This window comes from Chlorocebus sabaeus, chromosome 23, assembly GCF_047675955.1.
Source record: "Chlorocebus sabaeus isolate Y175 chromosome 23, mChlSab1.0.hap1, whole genome shotgun sequence".
NCBI lineage: Eukaryota > Metazoa > Chordata > Mammalia > Primates > Cercopithecidae > Chlorocebus > Chlorocebus sabaeus.
In genome coordinates this window covers 9,107,716-9,133,141 of record NC_132926.1, presented here as the reverse complement: position 1 = coordinate 9,133,141, position 25,426 = coordinate 9,107,716, and the positions used below count along the sequence as shown (strand labels likewise).

Genomic DNA, 25,426 nt, shown 5'->3' with positions numbered 1-25,426 from the left:
ACTGGGATGACCCAAGGGCTGGAGGGCCAGAGCTCTCTGCTGGTTTGCTATTTTCTGTTGGAATGTGGGGAATACAGTTAGACTGCTTTCTCCCGAGGGCTGTGAGGAGCCTCCTACCTTGGCCCTGCTTCGAGACACTTGGGGCAGGGGAGTTTGATCTCCTTCCTGGGGGTCCTCCGTTGCTTTGGTCATTGTGCTCCCAGCCATGCTGGCTTCCTGGTAATGTGAGTTTCCATGGCGTGGCATGCTAAGGAAGAGGTAGGAGCCCTGCATGAAGGCACGAAGACGATGTTTGCTGAATGACCCTGGAGAAGGGAGGTCTGAGCAGTGGAGGCGGTGGCTTCTCTTTCTTCTCATATCTCATTATTGTGCTTGCTCTCCATTGAATATTTCAAAATGACACTTTTGCAATCAGGGTCACCTGACCTTGGCTGTTGAAAGGGATGGGGCTGTGGCAGCTTCTGGGGAGGGAGACTCCTTCCATCTCCCTCTCCTCACTGCCCCCCTGACAGTTCCCATGCACTCGATGGAGCAATGGGACCGCCCTTTCTGTCCTTGCCTTACCAGGTGAACGTGAGCCCAGGGGTTGCCTGTCTCCCTAACTCATTTGCTGCAGACCTCGCCTGCACTTTACAAGTTGGAAACGAGGAGAAGTGTCTCTGCTGCCAGGTGGCTGTCAGTGTTTCTCCTGCAGAGGTGGGCACAGGCCCCAACAGAGACCTGGGAGGGGAGGGTCTGAGAATGGTGGGTCTGGCGAGCCCAGAGGACTGTCTTCATTTTCATGGTGTTATTCTTGGCTAAGAAACCCAGGCGAGCTCTCTAGCTTTTTGAAAATTTGCCCCACTTACTCTGAGAAGGCATTTGGACCCTGTCCTGGGGCTCCATTTCGTTCCTTTGTGCCTTTCATCGTTTCACTTTTTAAAAATACATTTCTCTTCATTTCAGCTGAGTCATTTTCCTCCTCCTCCTCCTCCTTCTCTTCTTGACACTCCCGGGAGCCAGAAGGAGCCCTGTCCCGAATCCTTGGCTCCTGCAGGCCAGATCTTTTCCAAATGTCAAACTCTTAGGAACCTTGGCACAGAGCAGAGTGGGCTCTGGCCCCAAATCTCTTTCCTCCCTCGTCTTTGTCAGGCTCTGCTTTCCTTTCTCAGTAAAGAGGTTTATTAATTAGCTTTTCTGTGAGTCCTTTGCCTTGAGGTTTTCAGAGGGAGCCCTGGCAGGAAGGGCCCTCTGCTCCCGGGCGTGGGCCTTGGTGCCACCCAGTGGAGCTTGCCACATGGCGCTCCCGGTAGAACTCAGCCCCGTGAGAGCATCGTGGGGCTGTCCAGGGGCTGCTCAGGGTCCACTCACCTCGCTGGGGCAGGGGCTGGGACTCACTCAGGGCTCCCACCTAGTTAGCCTCCAGCCCCTCATGCCCACTTCAGGCAAAGTCCCACCCTGCGGGGCTGGCCCCTCTGTCAGGTCCCTTAGAGACCTGAGCCTGCCCCAGAAGGGACAGGACAGAGGAAAAAGCATGAGGCAGCTCATCCCGTCCATGATCTTGGCTTTAGGCCACTGTCTTCTGAAACGGCCGGGAGAAGTAATCACCACCCTTTACGTGGCATGTCATAGTCTTCAAAGCATTTCCTAGGCTTTGTGACTTTTTATATAGCTTAAGTCATTTTATCTTCAACTGCCCCCCGCTCCCCTGAGGAAAGCAGGGTAGCTGTTAGTTTCCTTATTTTGTAGCTAAGGAAACAGACTTAGAAAATCGAACTGATTCGCCAAGGTCTCAGGGCCAGTCCTGATTTTTTCAGTCATTTTTTATATTTCTTTCTTATCCCCAAAGAGATTTACCCAGTGCAAGATGAGTAGGTGGCTGGATTGGTACCCCTGTTTATGTCTCTTGACTCCAAAATTACAGGTTTCCCAGCGATTTTCAACTTTGGCACCCTCTCACTGATTCTATGACATATTGATCCCTTGTACAAGGATGCAAGGATATATTTGCTTTAGAAGTTAAAGTAAATTGAAACTTATCTGATTTGACATTTTGGCACCCTTTTAGACAAGAGGTTTCTTCCATTCATTTATTCACTCACACCGAGCAATGGCAGGGCTGCTGGGGATACAGGCAACAGTGTACAAAAAATGACATAGCCTCTGTCCTCATGGAGTTTAGAACCTGTGGCTCTTATGGTACCAAGGGTGAAAACAGCTTAGATTTGAAGAGTATGGTGTAAGATCCTCCAGCCTGTCTTGGGGACAGCCAGTCACTATGGAAGAAGTGAGACTACCCCTGGATGGTCATGCTCTGACAGGCCTTGGGGGACGAGATGCCACAATGGGGACTGCAGGAGAAGTGGGAGGGGAGAAGAGAGGAGGCCTGGAGCATCGAGGCACCATCCAGAGAAGGTCATTCTGGAAGTGGATCCTCCAGCCCCAGTTGCCCCAGCCACCACCATGTGAAGAGTCTAACCACCCTTTCCAAATTTCTTACTTATAAAATTATGAGCAAAATAAAATAGTTGTTTTATACCTACTAAGCTTCAGGGGTAGTTTTGTTAAACATAGCAATAAACATCTGGGACAGAATTCTAGGGACTGATCATTCTTTCTGAACAAAGCCCTCTCTGGAGCCCTCAGCCCTTTGCAGAATGTTATTCATATCTCGGGGGACAAGCAGGTGGTCCCTGTCCTCTCTAGCATGCCACTGCTTTTTTACATGCACATTCCCCCTGAATTTTAAGAACTATAAAAATTCCTGGAAATTATCGAATGGGAAATGGAACCAGCTGATTCTCCTCATTACCTTGTGAACAATACTCTGCCTCTGAGAATTCCATGTAAGAGCTTTCCTTGTTTCTCCCAAGTTTTAGCTCACCCAGGCAGGCGTGATGTTCAATGGTGGCAAGGTGGTTACAGATTCTAAGGTGCCATGAGATCTGGGTTCCTCTTGGTGTGGAGTCCATTTCATGCATAAGCCTCGGTTGGCTTTGTGACTCTTTTTTTTCTGTACTCTTTGGGAAGTGACATTTTTTGTTGTTCTTTTTGGGGAGTGATAAAAACTGAACTGCTTATGCAAGCAGCAACACGGGACTCCTTGCCCAAGGCTTCTATTGCTCTTTTCTTCTCTTCTCCACCCACAAAAAATAATTCACATAAAAACTGTTCTCTGGCCAGGGGCTGTCCCCTCTCAGCACGGGGCTTTCTTTTTTGTTGACTTTAGAACCAGTTTGGTTTTCTGTGTCCAGATTTTGGGGTGCATAGATCCAGCTTCCTTTGGAAACTCTGTTTAAATCCCAGCATATTTGGAAGCTCTCTGACTCCTTCCTCCCACAGCCTAATAGTTCCAGAACAGTTGGATTGGAACAACCCTGGGGTTTAGACGGAGACAACTGCATTTCTGGACTTGTTTGGGTGCATTTAACTCATGTGTTCACACTTGGGGTGCAAGAAGACAAGGCGGAGGGGTGCATTTGCATGCTGACTGTAGAGCTCACTAGCTTTGTGACTGGCTCCAGGCATATTAAATGTCATGAAGCCTCAGTTTCTTTATCTTTAAAATGGGTTTCAGAAATAACATCCCTAAAGCACCAGGCAAAGCATAGAGCACATGAGGGGTCCCCAGGAACCTGCAACTGTCCTGATGAGGGTGATGATGTTGGTGAAGAGTTTGGAGGAGCCTGGCTTCTCAGAAAGGTGATGGGGTGAGTTTAGTGAGGAAAGCGCCAGCTGCATGTTTCAGGAAAACCAGATGCTCCCTAAATGCTTTGCCAGTAGTGCATGATAAGAACCTTATAAAAAATTATCCACATGCAAAGAAAAATGAGGAGGTTCCATGATTCTCCTGCTTTCCTTATCAGAACCAAAATTTGAGTCTTTGCTGAGAGCAAAGGTGAGAGCATTAACTTTTCTTTCCGTTTTGAAGCAGAACTCCTTGGAGGCCTGGAACTATAAATATAAGAGTATAATTATTCTTTCCCCAAGCCTTGTGTAAAATAGGAATAACACTGATGGGTTTAACTTAAAAATAAACTTAAAGTGGAGATTCTAGGCCTCAAGTCGGGGAAGGTGTGTGGGCATACGAGTCCTGATCGGAGTTTGAGTTCAGACCCCACCCCACTCACTAGCCACACAGTTTGGGACAAGGCTGTACCTCAGTTTCTTCACCTGTAGAATGAGGATGATGCCTATTATTTGTGGGACGTAATGAGGATGACATAACGCATGCAAAATGCCTACTGTGGTGCCTGGCATGTAGTAGGTACACCAACAGTGGCACAAATTGTGTAAACCAGGGGCTCTAGCTCTGTTCTGCTGTTGTGAGCAAGAGCTGGGGAGGAGGCAGTGGGCTCCCCTGTGTGTGCCAGGCCACTCAGCTGTTAAACTGGTGGTGCCTGCTGCAGGCTCAGTCTGAGAGAAGGGGAGGCCAGGCCACAGGGGAGACTCAAAGGTGAGACCAGAGTGAGCCTTGAGGACCTCCCTAATGGGGTGTGGGGCTGGTACTTCCAGGCCGACTGTGTGAAATTTATTCTCCTCCTTGTCTGGGTGACTCAGGCAGGGGCTTGGACAGAGTCCCTCTGATGGAGGAGAAGCCTAGGGTGGACCTCTTCATCTGGCTTCTCTCCCTGTAGGCTGAACATCCGCAGAAGCATAGAATTCTCTTGACATACAAGTCTACTTGCTCATAGCTGTGCCCCTGAGCATTGGACATCAATGACCCTCTCAGACAATGACGCTACTCACGTGGAAGCCATTTATTTAAAACTTTTATTAATGCTTGAAGAAAAATAATGCAATGTGACAATGTACAGGTCCTGTTGCCTAAATCCGTAACAAAAACAGATATTATGACTTAGCAAGCTCACGTGGTGCCAATTCTGAGATCAGACGGGGTTGTTCCTCCTTAGGAAGTGGCCACTGGAAGCATTGTTTTTCCATGCTATTTCCGTGAAGCCTTTTACTTGGTTTAGGTTTAAATTTCTCCCTTTGTGTGTGTCTGACTATAGTTCTGGCCTGGCGTTTTCTATTTATTTAGTTTTAGATGTCAGCATTTTACTATACTTGGTCCTCTCATTTCAGAATAACAGGGCTATTTATTGATACAAAGGAGAGGTGTTCAGATCATCTTGTTAAGATGCAGAGCTCAAAATAAACACTAAATCTTTATTTGGAGATCCACATCCTTCCTCAAAGGAAGGCTCATGAGTAAATTTGTATGCAGTATAAAGCCCAAGGAGAGGGTGTATTTTTAATGACTACTTTGCTTACATTTTAGATTGTGCAAATGTCTCAATCAATGCTTACAGAAATTTGGACCTTCCTCGGTTTTGAGCAGAAGACCCTGAGCAATAAATACTATTGTATGCTTCCAATAACATGAGGGACAGGATTGAAATGCCATCTACCTGACTTCTGAGAAGAAAACAAACCAGTGGCGTGAAAAATATACAACAGAGATCAGTCAATGGGTTCAAATGAACATAGTAAGCAATCTTATGCCTTGGGGGAAAACACAGAGATAATAAATACAAATGACAAATATTTACAATAGAAGCAACAAATGGGACATCAGTAGGCAAACACATAAAACATTTACACGGAGAAAAATGGAAAAGTGATGCCTTTCACACATCCAGTCCAGGAGCTGGCGGACAAATGAACAGCTGACTCAGCAAGGCGGGAGAATGTTATTGCTTTAGCTTTTGAGTGATGTCAGTAAAACAGTCAATGTGCCTGCCGCAGTGGCTCACTGCAGGAGACGGCGACGGTTTACACGCGTTCCCATGGCAGAGCCTGACACACAGGTCCTCCTCCCGCCAAGGGCAGAGCTGGATTAAGTGCACCAGCTCTTCTGTTCTCTGCAGGCCCAGATCTTGCTGGGTGCTGGGGGGACCAGTGGTGGGGGTTGGAGGTGGGGTTTCCTCCCCTCCCCCAACCAATGATTCTCTCCCACCCCGGCACGGATCATGAAAGACTGGGATTGGATTTGGGTCATAGAAATACTAACTGTGTTTTGGTTGAAGGCATTCCCCAGGAACAAGTCATTTTAGAGCAGATACACTTAGTTTCTTGGTGTCTGGCTTCAGGTTGCCTTGAGGAAGAGCTGATGAGTTGACAGATAAGGATGCATATGCTTTTTGGCCCACTCACTGGAACAGAGATCAGTAAACTGGGTCCTGTGAGTGAAATTCAGCTGGGGGCCCGTTAAATAAATCTTCCTGGAAGGGAGCCAAGCCCTCTCGTTTGTGTGTTGTCTGTGGCTGCTTTTGTGCTAGGACGGCAGAGTGGAGTAGTTTCGACAGAGACCTCATGGCTCGCCAAACTGAAAGTACTGGATTCACTATCTGGCCCTTTGCAGACAATGTTTGCCGACCCCTGCTCCAGAAGAGCCCAGCCCAGAAAACCAGGCCACTCCCTACAATACCAGCTCCTGCTTGAGAAAGGATAGGCTTTAATTTGATGGCCTATTAGGAAGAAAAGGTCTATTTAGGTGATATTTTAAATAACCCAAGAAACCCACTGCTGAGACTTTAAATCCTCACTCTCCTTTCCTCGTATTTTTATTTCTGTCTCTTCTCTCTGCCTTTATTTGTCCCCTTGGACTCCTCTCCTTGTTGCTAAATTTCCAATTAGGATCTGGAAAATCCTGTTCCTTAGAGATTTTCAGCAGTCTCCTCGATTTTATGTAAAAGGTCAGCATTTCCTGATGGGAATTACTAAGTAGTCTTCATTCTCTTCTTTCCTTTCCCATCCTCTCACATGGAGAAGCCAGGTTTCCAGCTGGGCCTCCTGGAATCGCCAGGACACAGCTTTACCAGTCTTGGCTGAGGGTCAAGGTGAGATAACAAAACCCTAAGGGAAATTTGTCAAATGGACTCCCCACGTGTGCATTTTCCTCTGGGTGGAAGGTTTCCCCGAAGTGGGCAGGAGTGAATGTCAGGCAGTCAGATGTATGGCTATGTCGCTGTTTGATAGCTTTTAAAATTGAACTTAACAACAACAACAAAAAAATCAGCCTCAAAGGATGGGCTGTTTTTTTTTTTTTAAACCCCTTTGAGCTGGTTTTAATGACCCAGTTGCTTTGTTTGAAAGCCATTTATTTAGACGACAGATATGTAGATATAACTGGATAAATAAAAAAGTGAAATCAAGATTTGAAGCAGTGGTTAAAATATAAACTTATAGGGGCCACTCCCTTGGACAGTGTCCCCCCAGCCCAGACAGAACAATGGCTCAGAAATTACACATAGAAATGACACTCCTCCCCCCACCCCCGCCAAGAGCTCTGAACCTCAAGGTCCCACACAAGAAACTGAATTTCAGTTTGGCACCAAGCACCCCCTCGGCCCCTGCCTCCTCTCCACCCTTCTGCATTCTAAGCGATATTTATTTTTACATTCACTCCTGTCCTGGAATCCAGCCGCCCTGACTTCCGTGGAGACGGCACCAGACGCTGTGCACCAGAAGCTTCGGGGCGGGGCCCAGCACCCACTGTGTGGCCCAGCTCCGGGGGCCCCGCCTTACCCTGCCCCTCCCTGGTTCACCTCCCCCACAACAGAGCGGCCGACACCCACTGGCTCCACAGATGGAAAGAAGACAAAGGTACAAGGATAACGCGGGCGCGCTCCCTTGAGTACGTGTAAGTGCAGAGTTCACCAGGCACCCCCGAGACCCCACGGCCCCAGGGGTCTCCATCTCACCTGTCCGTTCCGCGAACACACATCTCGATGAAGTCCACAGTCCCCACAGAATCCTGTGTGTGACATCCCCCCTCTCTAATGGTAAATGTTTTGGAATGTCCATAGATAAGAAAATGGACGGCGTGGAGGAAAGATTTCGCGGCCTGGCCTTTCATTTCACCTCCGGATATCGGAATACTCAGACTGTTCATCCTCCCACTCACTGCTGCCGGAAGGTCCCTGAGCCCCAAGGCCCCCGACTCTGCCCTGGGCATGGGCGTTTGGGTGGCTCTTGCTACCTCGCTCACCCTTGGCACCTCGGCCAGTCTCCCTACTGCTGGGTTCTGGGAGGTGATGTCCTGCTTCCCCGTGGTGGGCCCTGGAGAGCTTGGCTCTGTCCACCTGGGGCTGGCGCTCAGGGGGCGCCGTGGGAGGCCTCTGGATGGCTGAGGTGCAGAAGCTCAAGATGGAGCACAGGCTTCCCCAGTTCTGCTCACACTGAACCTGCACGCTGTGGGTGATGGCCTCCTTCACCTCCTCCCCACAGGTCAGCAGCAAGTTCACGAGGTCCACGTAGGGTCTAAAGATTGAAAGCAAAGAGAGAGAGAGAGAGGGGCTGGGAATGGAGCAAGTCCCAAATGGACCACAGAGGGTAGGGGCAATGCTGGGAAGGAGGTATGGCCAGTGCTTGGCTTGGGTTCGATGGAAGGTCTCTCTCAAATGACTTCAAGCCTTTTCTCATAGTCTATGGAGTACTGGCCTCAACCAACACTTATTGGGTGGCCATTGTGTCCCAGGCTCACAGGTGCATAGGCTCTTAGGATGAGAGCTTAGGACCCTAAAAGGAAGACCCTCTGGGGAAGGTGAGAAATCTGGGCCGCTGTGGGAATAATGGCAGGAGAGCTCTGGGTGCCTTTAGGCTACACTAACTAGGTGAGTTTCAGCTAGAGTGGAGATGGCTCTGGGGTCCAGTGGAATCATAATTAGGCAAATGGTGCAGGGCCTTACATAGACTCCCAAACAGAAGATTATTTTTGGTAGGGAAGAGGAAACCATGAAGGTTTAGGGTCGTGTGCCTTCTGTGAGAAGCTCCCAAGAAACCGTTTTCCCCATGTTTGTGTTTGCCCCGGGTTTAGGCTCAAGATGAAGAAGGGTGTTTTTGGAAGTTATTGGATGCATTTCCTCTGCATCTGGAGGAGTATGGGAGAGCTGAAGTGGGAGGGAGGAAGACCGCCTCCCTGGGATGTCATTGCCTGTGCATGCAGTGACTCCCTCTCTCAGTAGCAGAAGCTGGGGAGTAGCTGTGGCCATCTACGCATCTTTATTCTTTCAGTCTGGGCTTCCTTAGATTGGAGTTGAAGGCTGGCGGTCAGGGGACCCTGTGTTTGGTTTGAGAGACAGCTCGCTGTGCAACGAACTCGCCTAGTTCTGGAGGGCAGAGCCAGTTGCTCAGGCCATTCCGGTTGCCTTGGGCTGTTCTTTAGGAAAACTGCTGGAAGAATTTACTCCAGGGGGTGGACAAGGTGTGCAGAAGGCAGGAGCATCTGCTTTTTATATTTACGGGTCCATCTGATAAGGAGTGTCCCCAGCAATGGGCTCTCATGGGTCACTCACTGAGCTTTTATTTTAACCTCTCACTGGCCTTTAAACCCCCCCAAGGGGCGTATAGAATGTTTCACATGGCTAACCAGCATTCCTAGGCAGTCGTCGCTGGCAAACATTCTGATTTATCTGACCATAAGCACTGCAGCTCTGGGCCATCACCCTGAGCAGGGAAGTCACCCTGGAATGTGAGGTCATTCATAACAAGGAGCAACCTGATTTGTCCTCCCTAAGCCTGGGCCACCAACGAGGCTGCGTTACAGCCCATGGAGCCTTTTCTTTGCAAGCCGGCAGCCGTTGCTATGTGCAAAGAGCAGACTGTATTTTGAGATGTGTGAAGTAGTTTACTGCATTTTTATTAATTAGTCCTCAAGCTGGAATTGAGTGAACTGTCCTCATCTCATGGATGTAAAAACTGAGAAGAGCAGGGAGAAGGTGGCTTTTGGAAGCTTCTGGGCTTCAGGGCCCAGGGCTTGGCTGAGAGCAGAGCAGAGAGGAGGAATGCTCTGGCTGATAGAGATCAAGCTGCTGTTTAGGGCCAGTTTGATGACTTTGGAGTCAGCAAGTCTGTGCATGGTCACTGGGCAAAGGGCTGTAAACCCTCTAAGGCCGGCCCCTGACAATGCAAGACAACCTAACGCTGTCTCCTCGGACTGCCCTGAGGTGGGCATGCAGGAGGCAATATGAGGGAAATGCTTCACGAGTGCTTGTTTCCTTCTATTTTTTGAAAACTAGAAGCTGCCTCCGGAGCTCAAGTTCACTGAGTGTGTCTGCTAAAGCAGCAGCGGGATTTTAGCACCTGACTGTGCCTGCCACGGCACCAGGGCTAGATGAGCACCCTGCAGGGGTGAGTGTCTGTCTTTCTGAGATACTAACTGGATGCTGTCTTCAAGCTTCTTGCCCCAGATTAAGGGGAGGGCTGTCTTGGGGATATACAGACTGTCTCTCTTTCACCTTCTCTGCCGGGGGGTTCTGTCTGCCAGATGAGCCCCCAGAAGCCCAAGGTGGATCTGGATCCAAGAAGGCTGGACGAGCCCATGCTCTCCTCTGCCCTTGGCCTTCTTTCTCTCCAGGAGGAAGCTGTGAACTGCGGGGAGGGGTGTGTGTGCCGAACCAAGTTAATCTAAGCCGTGTTCCGAGCTGGCATGGTGCCTTCTCAGGCTGCAAGCTCAGCCCGTGTCTAATGACAAAGTCCAGCTCGTTCAACTGGGTGTCAGCAAGGCTAAAGGATTTTAAAAAATACTTGGAGGGGGATGTGCCTGGAGCCTGCCAGCACCCAGCAACACGGCAAGTGGGGTCAAGCCAGGCCGGCTGCAGCTAGGGGGAGACAGATGCTATGCAGAAAGTGGGGTGGGCAGGAAGGGGTGAGGGGAGCAGAGAGGAAGAGCTTAAAAAGAGCAGCATTAATTGGGGGTGAGTGTTCTGGTGTGGATGGGGGTTGGGTTGAAGGATGGGGTGGTGCAGATTCTGGGGTGACTGTGATTTCCTCATCTCTAAAGTGAAAAGCAAATTCAGTTCTCTTTTTTAATTTTTTTGACCAATACCACACATTCGGAAATGACCTTCTTGATATTTGGGGACTGATAAGATACTTTAATCAGTTAAGATGCTTGAAAAAAAAACAAAACTAAAAAGCAGGCAGTTCAGCTAGAAGTACAAGTCGATGCACTGTCACATCATGGCTTCAGAAGGAAAGGTAATGGGGGCTTTTGGGAAGCTGGAGTTAGTGGAGACCCCTGCCTAGAGATGACTTAGGGCAAAGCAAGAGGAACAGCATGTGACCAGGCTTCTTATATGGGCTGCCTGCATTTCCAGAGCAGGCTGGGGTAGGGGGTCATAGGCTCATTCTGAATGGTGTGAGGAGACCATGGCCTGGAGGGCCACATTCCCAAGAAGGAGACACTAGAAGAAGGCTTTACCTTCTACTTAATTAAGGGGAGGGGGCGGGACTTCCAACCTTCAGTTTTCCGAAAGAATACTTTTCTCCAAGAAAGATAGTCTTCCTGTGCTCCAGGCATGCATTATAGCCTTATAAACTAGGAATGGGCCCCATCACCCACCCATTCCTGAGGCCAGCAAACTCTCTCTAATGGGGGACAGGGCTGGAGGCGAGTGAAGCTCATGGCATTTCCTAGCCATGGGGGCATTTGTCTCTTCCAGAGGCACCTGAAGGAAGGCAATTTTAGAGTGTTCTCCTTGTGTAATGGGGATATATTTGAGAAAAGGACAAGAAGTCCACCACACGTGGGGAGCTGTGAGACCTTTCAGGTCTAGCAGGGAGATTATAGGCTGGGAGCGAGTTTGAAGTCTATTCCTGACGACTGGCTAGAGTCATGTGTACCAGCAATTCCGAAGCTTAAAAGCAGGAATCAAACCTCAGTGCGAGTTCTCTAATGTCTTAGCTTCACTTTCCTCCTCTTGGGCATAGTAATTTCTATCCTGTAGCATCTTTGGGGAAGATAAATGAGAAAACCCATGTAAAGGCCCTGGCCAAGGGCCTAGCACATTAAAAAAAAAAAAAAAAAAAAAGACAGCTGTCATTGTTGTTGATGATGCTGTGGTTGCTACTGTTCCCTTACAAATATTTGAAGGATAAAAAATATTTTGTAAGGCATTAGCCTAATTCAAGGAAAATACAATATTATTTTGCTTTTGGCAAGAGCTTCCTGCAGAGTTTCGCCATGAATTGTATGATTCTAACACTGTACTAAGGGTGTTGCAAGATGCCTATGACCTTATAACCAAGTGGAAAGAGACAGGAGGTGGTGGTTGTTCTCTGTCATCTGAGTGGTGTTGGTGTGGTAGGGACATAACTGGAAGAAGGTTGTGGCACAAACTGAGGATCAAGAGTTCATAAAATTATACTGATTTGGCTCAATGAGTCACCATGGAGAGACCAACAGTGCCATCAAACTGGTAATGACTTGTACGAAACTGCTTGGCTAGTGGCTTTGTTTCTGCCCTGTGTCTCTGAGGAAAGAGCCATTGTCAATATTAAAAAAAAATTATCTTTAGGGGCTCCTGGCCCTGCCTCATGTTAGGAACAATTGTGTACCAACGTGCTTTACCATGCTGCAAAATTTAGGATCCTATAGCGGAAATATTTTGTAAGGAATGATGCATCCTGATTTTATCATTGAATTTCAAGTATTGAAATAAGTAAGTTCACATTTCCTTGTTTTGGCATAAAAGTGTTTAGCTGATTAAAGTTTTTGGCATTTGTTTTGCATTTTTCTGAGAGAGTACTAATGTATTAGAGAAGGTGAACTCAACCTTCTAAGGGAAAGGAAACTTAAGGAGGCAGGAAAAGCATCTATAACTCCATTTTCGGCATTTGAGAGTATAGGTTCTGGAGCCAGACTGCTCAGCAGACTGGAGCCAGGTCCCAAGCCTGGCTTTGCCTGTCACTAGCTGTGTGAGCTTCGCCTTAGTGAGTCTCAGTTTTCTCATCTGTCAAATGGAGGTGACAAGGGCTGTTGTGAGGATCAAGTGAAAAATTCACAAGGAGCTCTTAGCCCAGTGCCTGGCACTTGGTAAATATTCAACCAATGTTATTAGCAATCTGCTGTTGGTAAGGACACCTCTACAGCTACTCAGAATATTCTAAGAGCTAGTGGGTTCTTGGCTAAGGGGAAGATGAAGAGCATTTCTGAACTGACACATTTCGTTCTTAGTAAAACGATTTCCATTTCTGTTGCTTGTGGTTTTGAGACTGATGAGGGAATTCTCTCTTTTCCTGAAAGCAGCAGGAAAGGGGCCTTTTAGGAGAGTCAGGGTAGCTTTCTGAAGTAAATGGAAACCTCCATTTGACAGGCATTCAACCTGTAGAAGCAACGAGGCTCTCCTCCCATACACCTTGCCATCCTTGGTGTGGCCCTTCCACCCCAGGCCCTCTGTGGGGCAGTACTCACTCGTGCAGCAGCAAGTCCTTGAAATGGATCATCTCCACTATCACCCGGGTGTTCTCCTGGGCAGCCGCGCACAGGTCGTGCTTGAGGTAGCATTCCCGCTGCAACTGGAACACCATTTCCCTGATGGCCGGGCACTTCCGGCTTATGCAGCCGAACCTGTGCCGCAGAGCATGGGCCTTACATTTCAAGGCGTCTTTGATGAATGACTTGCCCTGAGAACACACAGGCCGGGGAAGGGAGAGAGGGGCAGAAAGCAGGAGACCTCGTTACACGCTTGGACATTTCAGCCCTTCTTGGGCTTACACAGGATATTCCTGACATCAGAACCCCAAGGCCCCGCCAGAGACGGATGTCCTCCCAGGTGACAGGCAATGCCACAACAGGAGGCATGTCCAGAGTGACATGACACCCCCAGCACTTGGGAACAAGGGATGTTCATTCTGTAGACTAACACATCCTCCTTCCTCCCCAGCTACTCTGTGAGTTTCCCTCCAACGGGGGCTTCCGTGGCTATGTGTCTCTCAGGTAGCCCAGTGCTGGTTGGTGACAACTTCTCTGGAACACAAACGGAATTTGGCCAGACACAAATCCATAAATCCTTTACGGTTCTCACGAGCAGTTTCCCCTAGGTGGAAGGTGCCTGCATGTCCAAATCTCACACTTTTCCTTTCTCTCTTGATTCCAGGGGCGACACCAAGATTGACTGCTGACTGTGCCTCCCTTTCTGCCTCAGTGCCTCCCACGCCCCAAATCCATACCCTTGTCTCCTCCTACCCTACCAGGAAGAGCGTTCTTTTCCTTTTTGAAAATGACTCTACTCCTTTAAACTGTTCGGATTATTGCCTCTAAAAGGCCGGCCTGGCACCCTGCCTGGCAGCATCTGGAGTCTGAACTGCCTCACTGGCGGCCCCTCCCCCACACTCCCTGCCTCCGAGTGGCGAAGGCAGCCAGGCATACATCTGGCCTGCAGTTCTCTTTCCTGGCAACCCCGTTTGATTGTGCTTATCCTAGAAAGGAGACAGCTGTTGGGGGTGTGGAGGCAAGCTCGGTGCTGCTCCCTTATCAACCTCCCGCGGCCCGGAGGCATTGTGGGATGCCTACCCAGGAATCCCCGCACCCCACATTACTATAGAAACGAGCTGTCGTCGGAGAGGTCACCCCTCTGTTTTTAGACAGACCCGGAAGTCACTGAGTTGAGAAAGTAAATGGGTTTAGGTTGGAAGTGGGAAGCCAGCCAGCACATTTATTTTGGTTCTCTCTTTAGCAGCCATAGAAATGTCTACAGATAGCATCTGATCTCTGAAAAACCATGTGGCCTGAGCACCCTCCCCGTGGCCCCCTCTCTTTTGACTCTCTAGCCAGAGCCAAACGGAATGGAGGGCAGGGTGTGCCCGTTTATTAAGCAGTTATGTGCTGAGCATCGACTTGAAAGGGACGCCTCTAACTTGAGAACATATTCCTGTTGGTTGAGAAAAAGAGGAAGATGAATTGATGCGAGGGCTGTGGCAATCTGTTCTTGGTATTCTTCCCTGACATCCTGTGGGATTGCCCTTAAATACACGTCTTTCCTCCGGATTTCCTATTACGTTTCCTAATTCCCGTTAATCCAGAGTGATTGCTTTATTAGGGGGCCTCAAGGAGTTCAAAGTTCTACCTCTTTCCTTCCCTGGTTTCAGTTTCCCCTCTGGCCACTGCACATCCTCTGCAGTTTAGGCTGCCTGCCCCGTCATCACCTCCCCTCCTTGTTCCCAGGCACTGCTTTGTCAGGCTCACTAGTGTATGTCAGTGGATGGGGACTGGTGACATCCATAAATCTCACCTAAACTGATGGCCACCTCCAAATGTTGGCATTGCTCTCCAATGAACCAGGAGAGAGGTTTCTGAGATATAGTAACAGGGCATTTCAACAGGACATATAAGTGGCCAGGGAGAACACGTAGAAGGTGAGTCTGAAGCCACATGCCATCTAAAAATGAACTTGCGTTGCTGGCACTGGAGCCATAGGTTGCTTGTTGTGTTCCTGCCTTGCCCTGAGCAGCAACTCCACGTTGCCCTTGGGACCCTGGGATAACCGAAGTGGGTCAGGCCCTGACTATATTTATTATATAGAGCAAAAGGACAGTGTGGAATTGAAGGACTCGATCAGGGTTTTGACCTGACAGGTTGGGAGAGAAGGATCTGCTACTCAGGAGGAATAGAAGTGCTCTTTCGGAGGTCCTGAGTTATTTGGGTTGCCTGCACACACACCACATGATGGATTTCTACACACTTTGTGTCTCATTTCCCTAGTAGGTGAAAATGGCTTCTGAAATGTATAATTGGGGGTTCTTGCCCCTATCTCTCATGCGATGGGCTTTGGAGACTGAGTTCTGGGTGGCCAGACACAGCATGTCCCCTTACAAGGTGTTTATTATTTATGAAGACATTGGTCTCCAGTCCACCCTGCCTGTGTAGACACAGCTTATGAGTGCAGAGGGGAGACACTGGAATAATGTTTTATGCCTAGACTGTCGCTTGCAAGCACTAAAACACACCACAAGGAACAGCAAAGGAAGTTGGTTAACAAGGCTTTCCAATGAACATTTCAATCATGTACGCTCACCCCAAACATTCTTCATGCTCTGGATGGATTTTTACCTGGGCATCAAATTTTCCAGCGTTGTGCAGAAAAGTCATGCAAATCCCATGTAAGCCCCGAATCTCACAAGAATTGTTCTCGAAACATTCAAACACGCCACACCCCACATCGCCAGCGTTGACCAAACAGTGCTGGATCTCCGCTAAAAGGAAAATCACATACAAATATATACAAAACTCGAACCCATGCTGGGCAATGCAGAGACGTCGTTTGAAATAAAAGTTAGTAACAACTCAAGGAAAATTTAAGGAGGAAAAAAGAGTTAGTAATGACTATTTCAGGACCTAAAAAGCCTGGGAAACAAAATTTCCTCCTTTAATCTACTCATGAAAAATATCTCTATTTGTAAATATTTGTAGAAAAGAGCTGAAAATTACAAAAATTACAACCAGAAGGCTGGTCTGAGCATTCCTCCTTTTCATCCTTTCCATTTTATTAAAGTATTTGTGGCAATACTTAGTTTGAGAGCAAAATATATTTCAGCTTTTTAAACCCACAGACAAAAATAAAATTTTGAGTTGAAGACTGTACTTCGTCAATGAAGTACCGTTCTCTACTTGATCTGTAGAAGTTGCTGCTATTAACTTACAGCCATTTGCTTCCTGACACCCAAATGACAGCATCTAAAAAGCAGTTTCAATTCAGTTTTATGATTCAACACCTAAAAATCAAAACAAAATTCCTATTAAGGCAGTGCCTCCCAACCCTTCGCATTAAAATACCAGCTAGGGAAGCTGCGGTTGGCCAGCAGGCTTAGGAGTGGAGTCAGATGGGGGCGAGCCTTCAGAAACGCCACTATCCGCGGTTGCAGGCTCCTTTTAATTAGGGATGGGGTGAGGTATATCACCCAATCCCCTAGAATTCCCTCCGCCAGGGAGGAAGCTTGCAGCTCTTCACCGAATGTGGCCCCCATTCCTCTCTCGGAAAGGGCAAACGGAGGGAGTTAACTGTCAGGCTGCAGCGTGCAAAGCCTCTTCCCTCCCTTCCCACTACCCAAGTCTCTGATTTAAACTAACCACAAAATTACATCAGAAAAGTATATTTTGGAAGAAGGGCGGGGTCGGAGCAGATAATCCGCATCAGATTAAATCCAGCGAGAGAATGAGGGCCGTTTATTGTTGAGGGTCCCCAACCACCGAGAATCACGTTCAGTTCTCAGAGGAAGCGCCAGAGGAGGGGGAGGGTGGGCGAGGGTCTCGGGGTGGTGGGGGTGCCGGCCCCAGCATGTAGAGGTGACAGGCTCCGTAAGACCCCACGCGCCGCCGGGGCAGGACCGCGCAGGGCCGCGATTCACTCACTTGGGGCGTCCCTAATGGGCACTCGTGCATTCTTGCTCGTGCGGTGAGCGCACGCACGCCGCCGCGTTCACACGGCCCCCCAAAGTCGGGGGAGGGGTCGTGGAGCGAAGGAGCTGCAGGCAGATTTTCTTTCTCTTTCCGAGCTGGGAAAAGGGCCAGCCCCGTGCCCTGCACGCCTGGCTCTGCTTTGTAGCTTGCTGGTGAGCCAAGAGCCGGTCGAGCAGAGGAGGCGCACGGTTCGGGTCATGTCACCATTTCTTGGCTTGCTGACCTGGCCAGGAGCCTGGGGATGGCGGCAGCACCGCGGAGGTACGCTTTGCGCCGCCCCCACGCTCCCTTCCGAAAGCAGTGCCCCCAGGGGGAAAGTTCGCAGTGCCATCTGTCTCGCCTGCAAAGTTCTGGGATGTCCGGCATCTTTTGAGGAGGGGGAAGACGCGGCACTCTTACTGAGGCCGTCAGGCTGGGAAGAGAAGTTCTCCGGATGCAGGGCGCAGCCCAGCTCCGGGGACCCTCTGTGCCTCCAGCGTGCCGGCCGGGATGAAGCGCGCTTTGCACCGGACCCGGGACTCGGGGGCGGGGGCTGGCGCTGCCAGCGTCAGACGCTGCCTCATTTCCCCTCGACCCTGGGGAGGACAGCAACAAGTCCTGCCCCAGCCATTTCATCACCCTTGCTAGCACGTGCAGATTCCGGGCGCTCGGAGCCCGGCGCGGACCTCGCCTTGCCTCGCGCTTCCCTTTGCACGTCCCGTGCCATCCCAAGAGTTTGCGTGGCCGTGGGTGGGCGCCTGGCTCCCGGTGAAACGCCTGGGGCGCGCCGCGTGGGTGCACGGTGTCCTCTCCCAGTAGCTCCCGGTTGCGGGGGCACATGCACTTACCTGTATTCTGCAGGGACAGGCGGCCTTTCTGCTGGGAGCTCCTGTCTTGGGGACCCTCGGGTGGGTTGGTGGCGTCGGTCCCCCGCGCCGGGTCAAAGGTGGCCAACACCAAAGCCAGGGTCATGAAGTGGCCCAGCCGTTCGGCACACATGGTTCTTGGTATTAACCTCCCGCCAGGAGACCTGAATCCTTTGTGCTCCCTTCCTCCTCCTCCTCCTCTTCCTCCTTCGCCGCTTCCCCTCCTCCTCCCACTCTTCCTCTTTGCTCGCCTTTTCCCTCCTCCTCGCGGCCGCGGCTCGGATAGAGGTTACCCAGCACCCTCCCGTAGCTCTCCGGAGAGCATGTGACCAGGCCGTTAGCAGCGCCGCGAGTGCCCGGCAATGGCAGGGATGGTGCCTCAAATATCCCTGGAAGCTCTGGTGTCACTTGAATGAAGGAGTCGAGCAGGTGTTGTCCCGGCGGCTGGACCAATCCGAGACCCCGGCCCTTTTGACAACACGGCCGGGAGGCGGGGCCTGCGCTCAACTACTACAGGAGGAAGCCGAGCTCCGCTGGGAGCGCCGGACAAAGTTGCCGACCTGGCGGCGGCCACGCGTTTGCGTGCGTGTGTATGAGTGTGTGTGAGCGTGGCTGGAGATGCGTGCGTGTGCGGGTGCTCCAGGGCAATGGTCGAAAGGACTGTAGAATATAAACGCGAATCCAAGCTCCAGTTGCTGTTAAAGGGGGACGGTCTGCTCTGGGACAGAGTCCCTCGGGCCCCTGGCTCACGTCACACCCGCATCGGGTTGGGAAAGTTTCCTCTTTCTGCCTTTTGGAATTCAGTGAGATTCTCAGCCCAGAGGACTTAATAAATTGAAGCAGTTTCCCGGGCGCAATGATGCTGTGGGCCAACTGAGCACACATGGGAATTCCTAGCCTTGTGACACTTTGCATTAAAAAGAACCCCACGATTGAAGATAGGAGCAGAAGTACTAGATATAGTATTTGGTCTGAGCAACTGCCCTATCTTCCCGCTTTGGTGGGCCGTGCAACACCTGGAGTGTCGTTTCTTGTCCTTCCCCTGATCCAGACGCATTCCAGGCTGGGCTGCAGGGATCCAGGTGACAGTCGGGACTTGCATCATTTCCAGGAGGGTGGCAGGGAGGCCCAAGGCAGCCCTGAGTCAGCCGCCGCGGAGCATCGCGTGCCCGGAGGCCAGAGCTGGAGAGACACCTTGACGCGTCTCCAAACACACTCCTGCATTTTCTCCAAGCGCTGCTCGCCACCCCGCTCTGGGTTCCCTTTTACTCTCCAGTCATCCGATGGAAGTGGTGAGAACAAAAACAAAGACAAAAAAGCTAAATCCGGGGAAATTATCTCCATCTCCTCCCTTTTCTTGTTCGGCCCCCTCCCCAAGAACCGCTGGGTGGGGATAGCCCCGGCTACTTTCTCCCCCGGCCCGCGGAGGGAAGGAGAAAGTTGGGCGCCGCTTGGAGCGCCTCTTCCCCTGCTATGTGTGTACGTGTGCACGCTCACGTCTCCCCCGCGCCGGGGCCTGGGACAGGAACTGCTCTTGGTTCAGTCACCCCACAGCGCAGCTCGGGGGGCTCTCAGGGCTGAGGGAGGGCGGGGACACGAGCGCCGCGACCAAGCGCCCCCGGGCACGCACCCGGCGTTGGCGCGCACTCGCCCCTCCCCTCGTCCCCACCCTCCTCCAGGAGAACAGGTGAGCCCGGGTACCAGCTCTCCATCCCCACCCCCACCCCGCGCCCCGCCCGCGCCCTCTGCGGTAATGCGCCTGGGAAGTTTCATCACCCACTGCCCAGGCGACGCGGCCCTGGGTCTCCGCGGCGGGGCGCACTGCCCGCCTGGTTGGGGCCGCCATGTGACACGGCTGGGGGAGGGGTGCGGAGACGCGCTGGCAGGTTATCTTTTGGCTGGCGCTTGACTTCTAAAGCTTTCCTTTCCTGTGTCCCGGCTGCACGCGGGCGTGGGGAAGGCGGAGGCGGGGTGCCAGGATGACCACTGCTGGCCGCAGCTGTCCGGCGTGTCGAGCTCTCCTGAGTCGGAAGGAAGGAGAGAAGGGGGTGGGGAGGGCATCTTCAGAGTGGGCTTCCCCTGGGCTGGAGCACCAGGGAGCATCCATAAATGGTCACTTTGAAGGTCCGAACCTGCAGCGGTGGGGAAAAACTGACCATCTATGCCCCCTATTCTAATAGCAATTACTCCCCGCAACTTCGGATCTTTTGTGCAAGGACGTGTGGGTACAAATACATTAAAACGGCCAGTTCACATTGCCCACGCTGCTTTTGTTTGCGTAGTTAACTTAGCTTCCTTTATTAGTTTATGGAAAACCACCTCCTGTAGATCCTTAAAAACAAAGCAAACAAACAAACAACACAGTGGCATTCTGGCCTCTCCTAACTCTTTAAGGCTCTGAATTTCCTGAGAACAAGTGGCCATTTGGTCCCACTCCTGCTTATGGGTATAGCTGGGTAGACTTTCTTTCTTTCTTTTTTTTTTTTTTTTTTTTTTTGAGACGGAGTCTCACTCTGTCGCCCAGGCTGGAGTGTAGTGGCCGGATCTCAGCTCACTGCAAGCTCCGCCTCCCGGGTTTACACCATTCTCCTGCCTCAGCCTCCCGAGTAGCTGGGACTACAGGCGCCCGCCACCTCGCCCGGCTAGTTTTTTGTATTTTTTAGTAGAGACGGGGTTTCACTGTGTTAGCCAGGATGGTTTCGATCTCCTGACCTCGTGATCCGCCTGTCTCGGCCTCCCAAAGTGCTGGGATTACAGGCTTGAGCCACCGCGCCCGGCCGACTTTGTAGGTGAGAACACGAGCTATATTGACATTAAGAAGTCATCTGGTCACCTGTTTTTTTGAGAAGCAGAAATAGGAGAGAGCTCCAGGGGGCAGGAGCAAGCCCTCCTTTGGCAGATGCAGTCACTGAGTGTACTGGGCAGAGGCCTCCCAGGATACCTGGAGCGATGGCCAGGCAGATGGAGTTCTCCTCGCTCCTGCTTTGCCCAGCCTTTGGCTAGGCGCTACATTTTGCTACCATGGGGCGCCTGGGGCTGCCCTCAGAGGACCTACATAGTTTCAAAGTTCGTCCTGAGGCTGTTTGCTTCTGCCTTACAAGGGACATTCCTGGTTTCCACCTGAGCCAACTGCCCCTTTGGAACCAAAAGAACACATAGTAGCTAGAATTGGAGGTGTTGTAAGCACAGGCACTAGTTCTTAAGGGTTTATCTCTGGGCCACTTAGCCAAGTCCAAAGCATCCAGATAAGAATGCCCATCTCAGTCAGACCCACCATCTGCGAGTGATTCCCTTACAGAATCACCAGGCAGTTTGCTGGGACTGCCAGTCTAGGCCGCAGGGGTAGAAGTGGGATGGGGACTCAGATTGGTGACTTTGTTGTGATTGATTTCCCCTCTCTCTGGCTGATTCCTTTAGCTCTACAACTGGGGCCAAGTTTGGCAGACTGTGGCTGATGACGGTGGGGCAGGAGACTGTAATACTAATCATTATTACTATTATATAGCTAACATGACTGGAGAACAGACACCGCACCACACACCACGCTCATGCCTTTGGTGTCCCTCCAGACCTAGGGCCCTCCCTAGATGGGAACTGAGACCTGGGAGGTCTCTTGGATGGACCAGCTGCTGCCGCCCTGAGGTTCAGCAGCACCTGTCTGGATGGGCCCTCCTCCTCAATTTAACGCACACGCAGCCATGAAGAGGCAGACATGACCTACCTTGTGTCATCCAGGGCCTTCTGTGGTTGACACCTGGAGCACACGTTTTCCTGTCTAAATCCACTTTGCTAGTTACATGTGGTCAACACTGAGTGGCAGGTTTTGGGGGAGGGGATATTTGGGTTAGACCAAGAAGGATGGGAGAGGATAGTGACAAGTAGAGGCAAGGAAAAGAGTGGGCATGGGAGATGGGAGGACCAGCAGGGGTAAATGCATGGAGAGGATCTGGTGGGATTTGTATCAGGAATAGGGGTTGCCCAGTTAGGTGTGAAAGTGGGACATCAAACTGGGGAAGTTGGCCAGGGCATGTTATCAAGGCTGGGCCCCTTGTGAAAAATCTGCGCTCCTCACGGAAGATCTGACGGTATTTAAGGATGAGACTGTAGGGCACTTTAGACTAGGTTCTCTTTAGGAATTAGGAAATGCTCAGGGGCCCAGAGCTACTATTGTGGAGAAAGAGGAGAGGAGTGGGAAGGAATTAGTTGGAATCTTTACGTGCGTCTCGATGCCGAGCAAGACAGACGTGTTCTTGCTCGAGTGTGAGCCGAAGGGGCTTTAACGTATGGGCACAGTTCGTGGGTGCTGAGTCAGTGATGTGCAAGTTGACACGTGCTGCCTGGTCCAGGCTCTCTGAGTTCCGGAACCTGAGTGGAGAACATGGCTTACACGTGAGGAGCTCCGCCCACTGCACGCCCCGCCCCCTTGGGGCCGACTGTCTGGGCTGATGGCACCACCTTATGGTCAGAGAGGGAACTGTCTGACTATACAGTCATGACCCTTGCCTGCCTGGAAGGCCTGTGGCTCTAATATTTGGTCTCCAGCCTTCTCCCTAGTTTCCTTTCTTTTTCTTAGCAAATCAATTAATGCAGATTTAGCCAATCTCCTCGCAACAACATGCCTTAATCCCCCCATCAAAGAGATCTCTTTCAAACTTATTTTCCCTCTTGCTCCCCTATCCTTTGCTGTTTTCCTTTGTGAGCCTCAAATTTACCCTAATCCTGGTTCCTGTGCATCATACTTGTATGAAGGAAAATGAAAAAAGGTATCAAGGTGAAACCGGACAGAAAAAAATAACAAACTGCTGCTATTAGGCCTCCCAAATTATCTTGCAAGCAGAGGTCTCTCCCTAAAAAACCTCCATCTCCCAGCACTTTGGGAGGCTGAGGTGGGTAGATCGCTTGAGCCCAGGAGTTTGAGACCAACCTGGGCAACATGGCAAGACCCCGTCTCTACAGAAAATACAAACATTAGCCGGACGTGGTATGTGCTTGTAATCCCAGCTGCTCGGGAGACTGAGGTTCTGGGAGAATGACTTGAGCCCAGGAGGTTGAGGCTGCAGTGAGCTATGATTGCACCACTGTACTCCAGCCTGGGTGACAGAGCAAGACCCTGTTCAATAAAAAAAGCCTCTGTCTTTGGTCTTATCTTTTTTTCATTAAACTGGTTATTTCATTAAATATAATTGAGGATAAAGGAGATTATATCTTCAACATTTGGGTTTGTTTATTCTTAATACTACAACCCATTTATATTCTACTAATTTATACCATAAAGGTGCAGTACCCAACAACACAATGAGTTAAGAAGGATTTTGTGGTGCTGGCCTGTAAACTTATCATGTATAATATTGTTTCTTGGAAGAAAATATATTCTGGGTTCCCAAGACAACCAACTTTTGAAGTGTTGGAACACAATACTTTTGTGAACTGGGCATTTCTTCTGTGTCACAGAACAATAGTCAAACCATTCATGAATTGACTGGAAATACAAAAGATAAAAAAAGAGTTAAAAAAAACCCCAAGAGAGTAGGAACACTGTATCCCTCACAATAAACCCATTTACTGGAAGGAACATAAAGTAGTAAACGCTGGGCATCTGACTGTAGTCTGAGTTTTGTTAATGCCTTTCTCTGAAGCCTGAATGGTACCCCAGAAGGCCTCTCTGTTTTACATAGGTCTTAATTTTTGCTTCCTTGTATCTTGAGACAAACTCCAGGAGAACATATCCCAGGCAAGGGGCTGCCTGACTTCCATGGAGGGTGCTGGTTGGGCTGAGAGGCAGGCGTTGTGGTGCTGGAATAGTATGATAGAGCTCTCCTTGGGTGGGTTTTAACTTTGGTTGGGGAATGGTTGGATTTCAAGTGGCTGAAGGAAGAATCTTTTTGTGGGGCAGTTTTCTAGGGAGCCAGATTTTGAAAGCTTCAGGAAACGACCAAATCTATTAATGTGATTTAACTTTCAGTATGTTATCGGGGTCCATTGAACCCAATTTTAGATTTTGGAGGTGTTTGTTTTTTATTTTTCCTGAGAAGTTCTGACAATTTGTAAGGATTGGTATTTCATGACTTTTGTTTGTTTTGCGAAGTCTTCTGAAGATGAAAGAAAGATAACATCTAGTTTTTAACAAAAATAGAATAAAACTCATTCTGTCTTGAAGTTACCATATGACCGTTGAAATAATTTATAAATTTATGATGTATCATAGGATCTCAGTGATTTTAATTTTCTTATAGCTTTAAACATCCCCCATTGTATCACCCTAGAAATTATTTTGTCATTACTCATCAATTATTGCCAATTATGGTAAAAAAAAAACAAAAACACTAATAAGAAAATGGGAGAATGATGGAATCACCTAGAAGGATGGTGCAAGAATGAAACAAATTATCACTATTGTATCATCCTTCAGGTTTTTGATCACATTGCCCAAAGTATTACATCATTTCTTGAGAAAGTATAAAAGAAGATGGAGGACACCATCTTTGTAGACTTTTTCTTCTTGCTTTCATTAAATATAATTGTAAATACAGCTGTATTTTTCATTTTTCTGCACAAACTATAAAGAGAAGAAAAATGACAGAGGGAAATGTTGTACAACTATTAGTCAAATCAGATGAATGCAAAGAGACAACACTGTGGAAGACTCGATAATGGCGAAACGGACTGAACTGTATAAGCAAAGTCCCAGACTGTGAGTCCTACATGATAATAACCTAGATTAATTTCCTCAGATTTAAAGATTCATGAGTAAACAATATATTTCTAAGGATAAGAAAAAATATGATATTCTCATCCTGTTAATCATTCACCAGGAATGATTTCATCACACTATATTTTGCAGCAAAAACTTGGAGCATCCTGTTTTCCTGAAAGAATGGGGGCCAATTTTTTTTTACTTTTTATGTTTGCTTATTGAAATTTACTTGATACAGGGGACATTATTTGAAGGGGACAAATGATGAAGTCAGATTAAAGGTGAATACAAAGATGACTGAAAACAAATAGGTGGTATGGAAAGGAAGGAAAAAAGATCACTGGACTAAATATTCTAATTGGTGTTTATAAATTTAAAAATAAAAATGCTTTTCAGTTACAGAGAAAAGAAGATGACCATCTTCTCCTGAACAAAATCATGAACTATCAAAGGTTTCAAAGGTAATAAGTTTTATGTCGCAAGAAGAAGAACCAGAAGTAATGCTGAGCTAGAACTTATTAGAGATTTCCTTGAAATCTGGACTTGGTGTTTATAAGATGGCTCTGTCCCAGGTTTATGCGTGACAGCTGGTGAGCAGTTAGTTGCATTCAGAGGACATTGCTCATTTTGGGCCTATCTGCATTCAAAACCAGGAAAATATGCTGTGAAAATTTGCTATTACTGATGTCTCTAATAAACTTTAAAAAAATGATCCTTTTAGTCTTA

The 25,426-nt window shown here is 49.3% G+C and overlaps 1 protein-coding gene across 1 annotated transcript; it reads right to left on the bottom strand.

The window, feature by feature from the left end:
* Nucleotides 1–4,734: 4,734 nt before the first annotated feature.
* STC2 (stanniocalcin 2) lies at nucleotides 4,735–18,360 on the bottom strand. The gene is made up of 4 exons (XM_008015319.3): nucleotides 17,989–18,360; nucleotides 15,815–15,957; nucleotides 13,178–13,389; nucleotides 4,735–8,244 (listed from the first exon to the last, which is right to left on the bottom strand). Exons 1-4 carry the CDS (start codon nucleotides 18,137–18,139, stop codon nucleotides 7,842–7,844), a joined length of 909 nt encoding a protein of 302 aa, XP_008013510.1. The 5' UTR covers nucleotides 18,140–18,360; the 3' UTR covers nucleotides 4,735–7,841.
* Nucleotides 18,361–25,426: the final 7,066 nt, after the last annotated feature.

Excerpts from the sequence above, each read along its gene's own strand:
- STC2 (XM_008015319.3), bottom strand. The coding sequence starts at position 18,139 with ATGTGTGCCGAACGGCTGGGCCACTTCATGACCCTGGCTTTGGTGTTG. Across the intron at positions 15,958-17,988 it reads CCTGTCCCTGCAGAATACAG|CGGAGATCCAGCACTGTTTG; the intron begins GTAAGTGCATGT and ends TTTTCCTTTTAG. Across the intron at positions 8,245-13,177 it reads AAGGACTTGCTGCTGCACGA|ACCCTACGTGGACCTCGTGA; the intron begins GTGAGTACTGCC and ends TTCAATCTTTAG.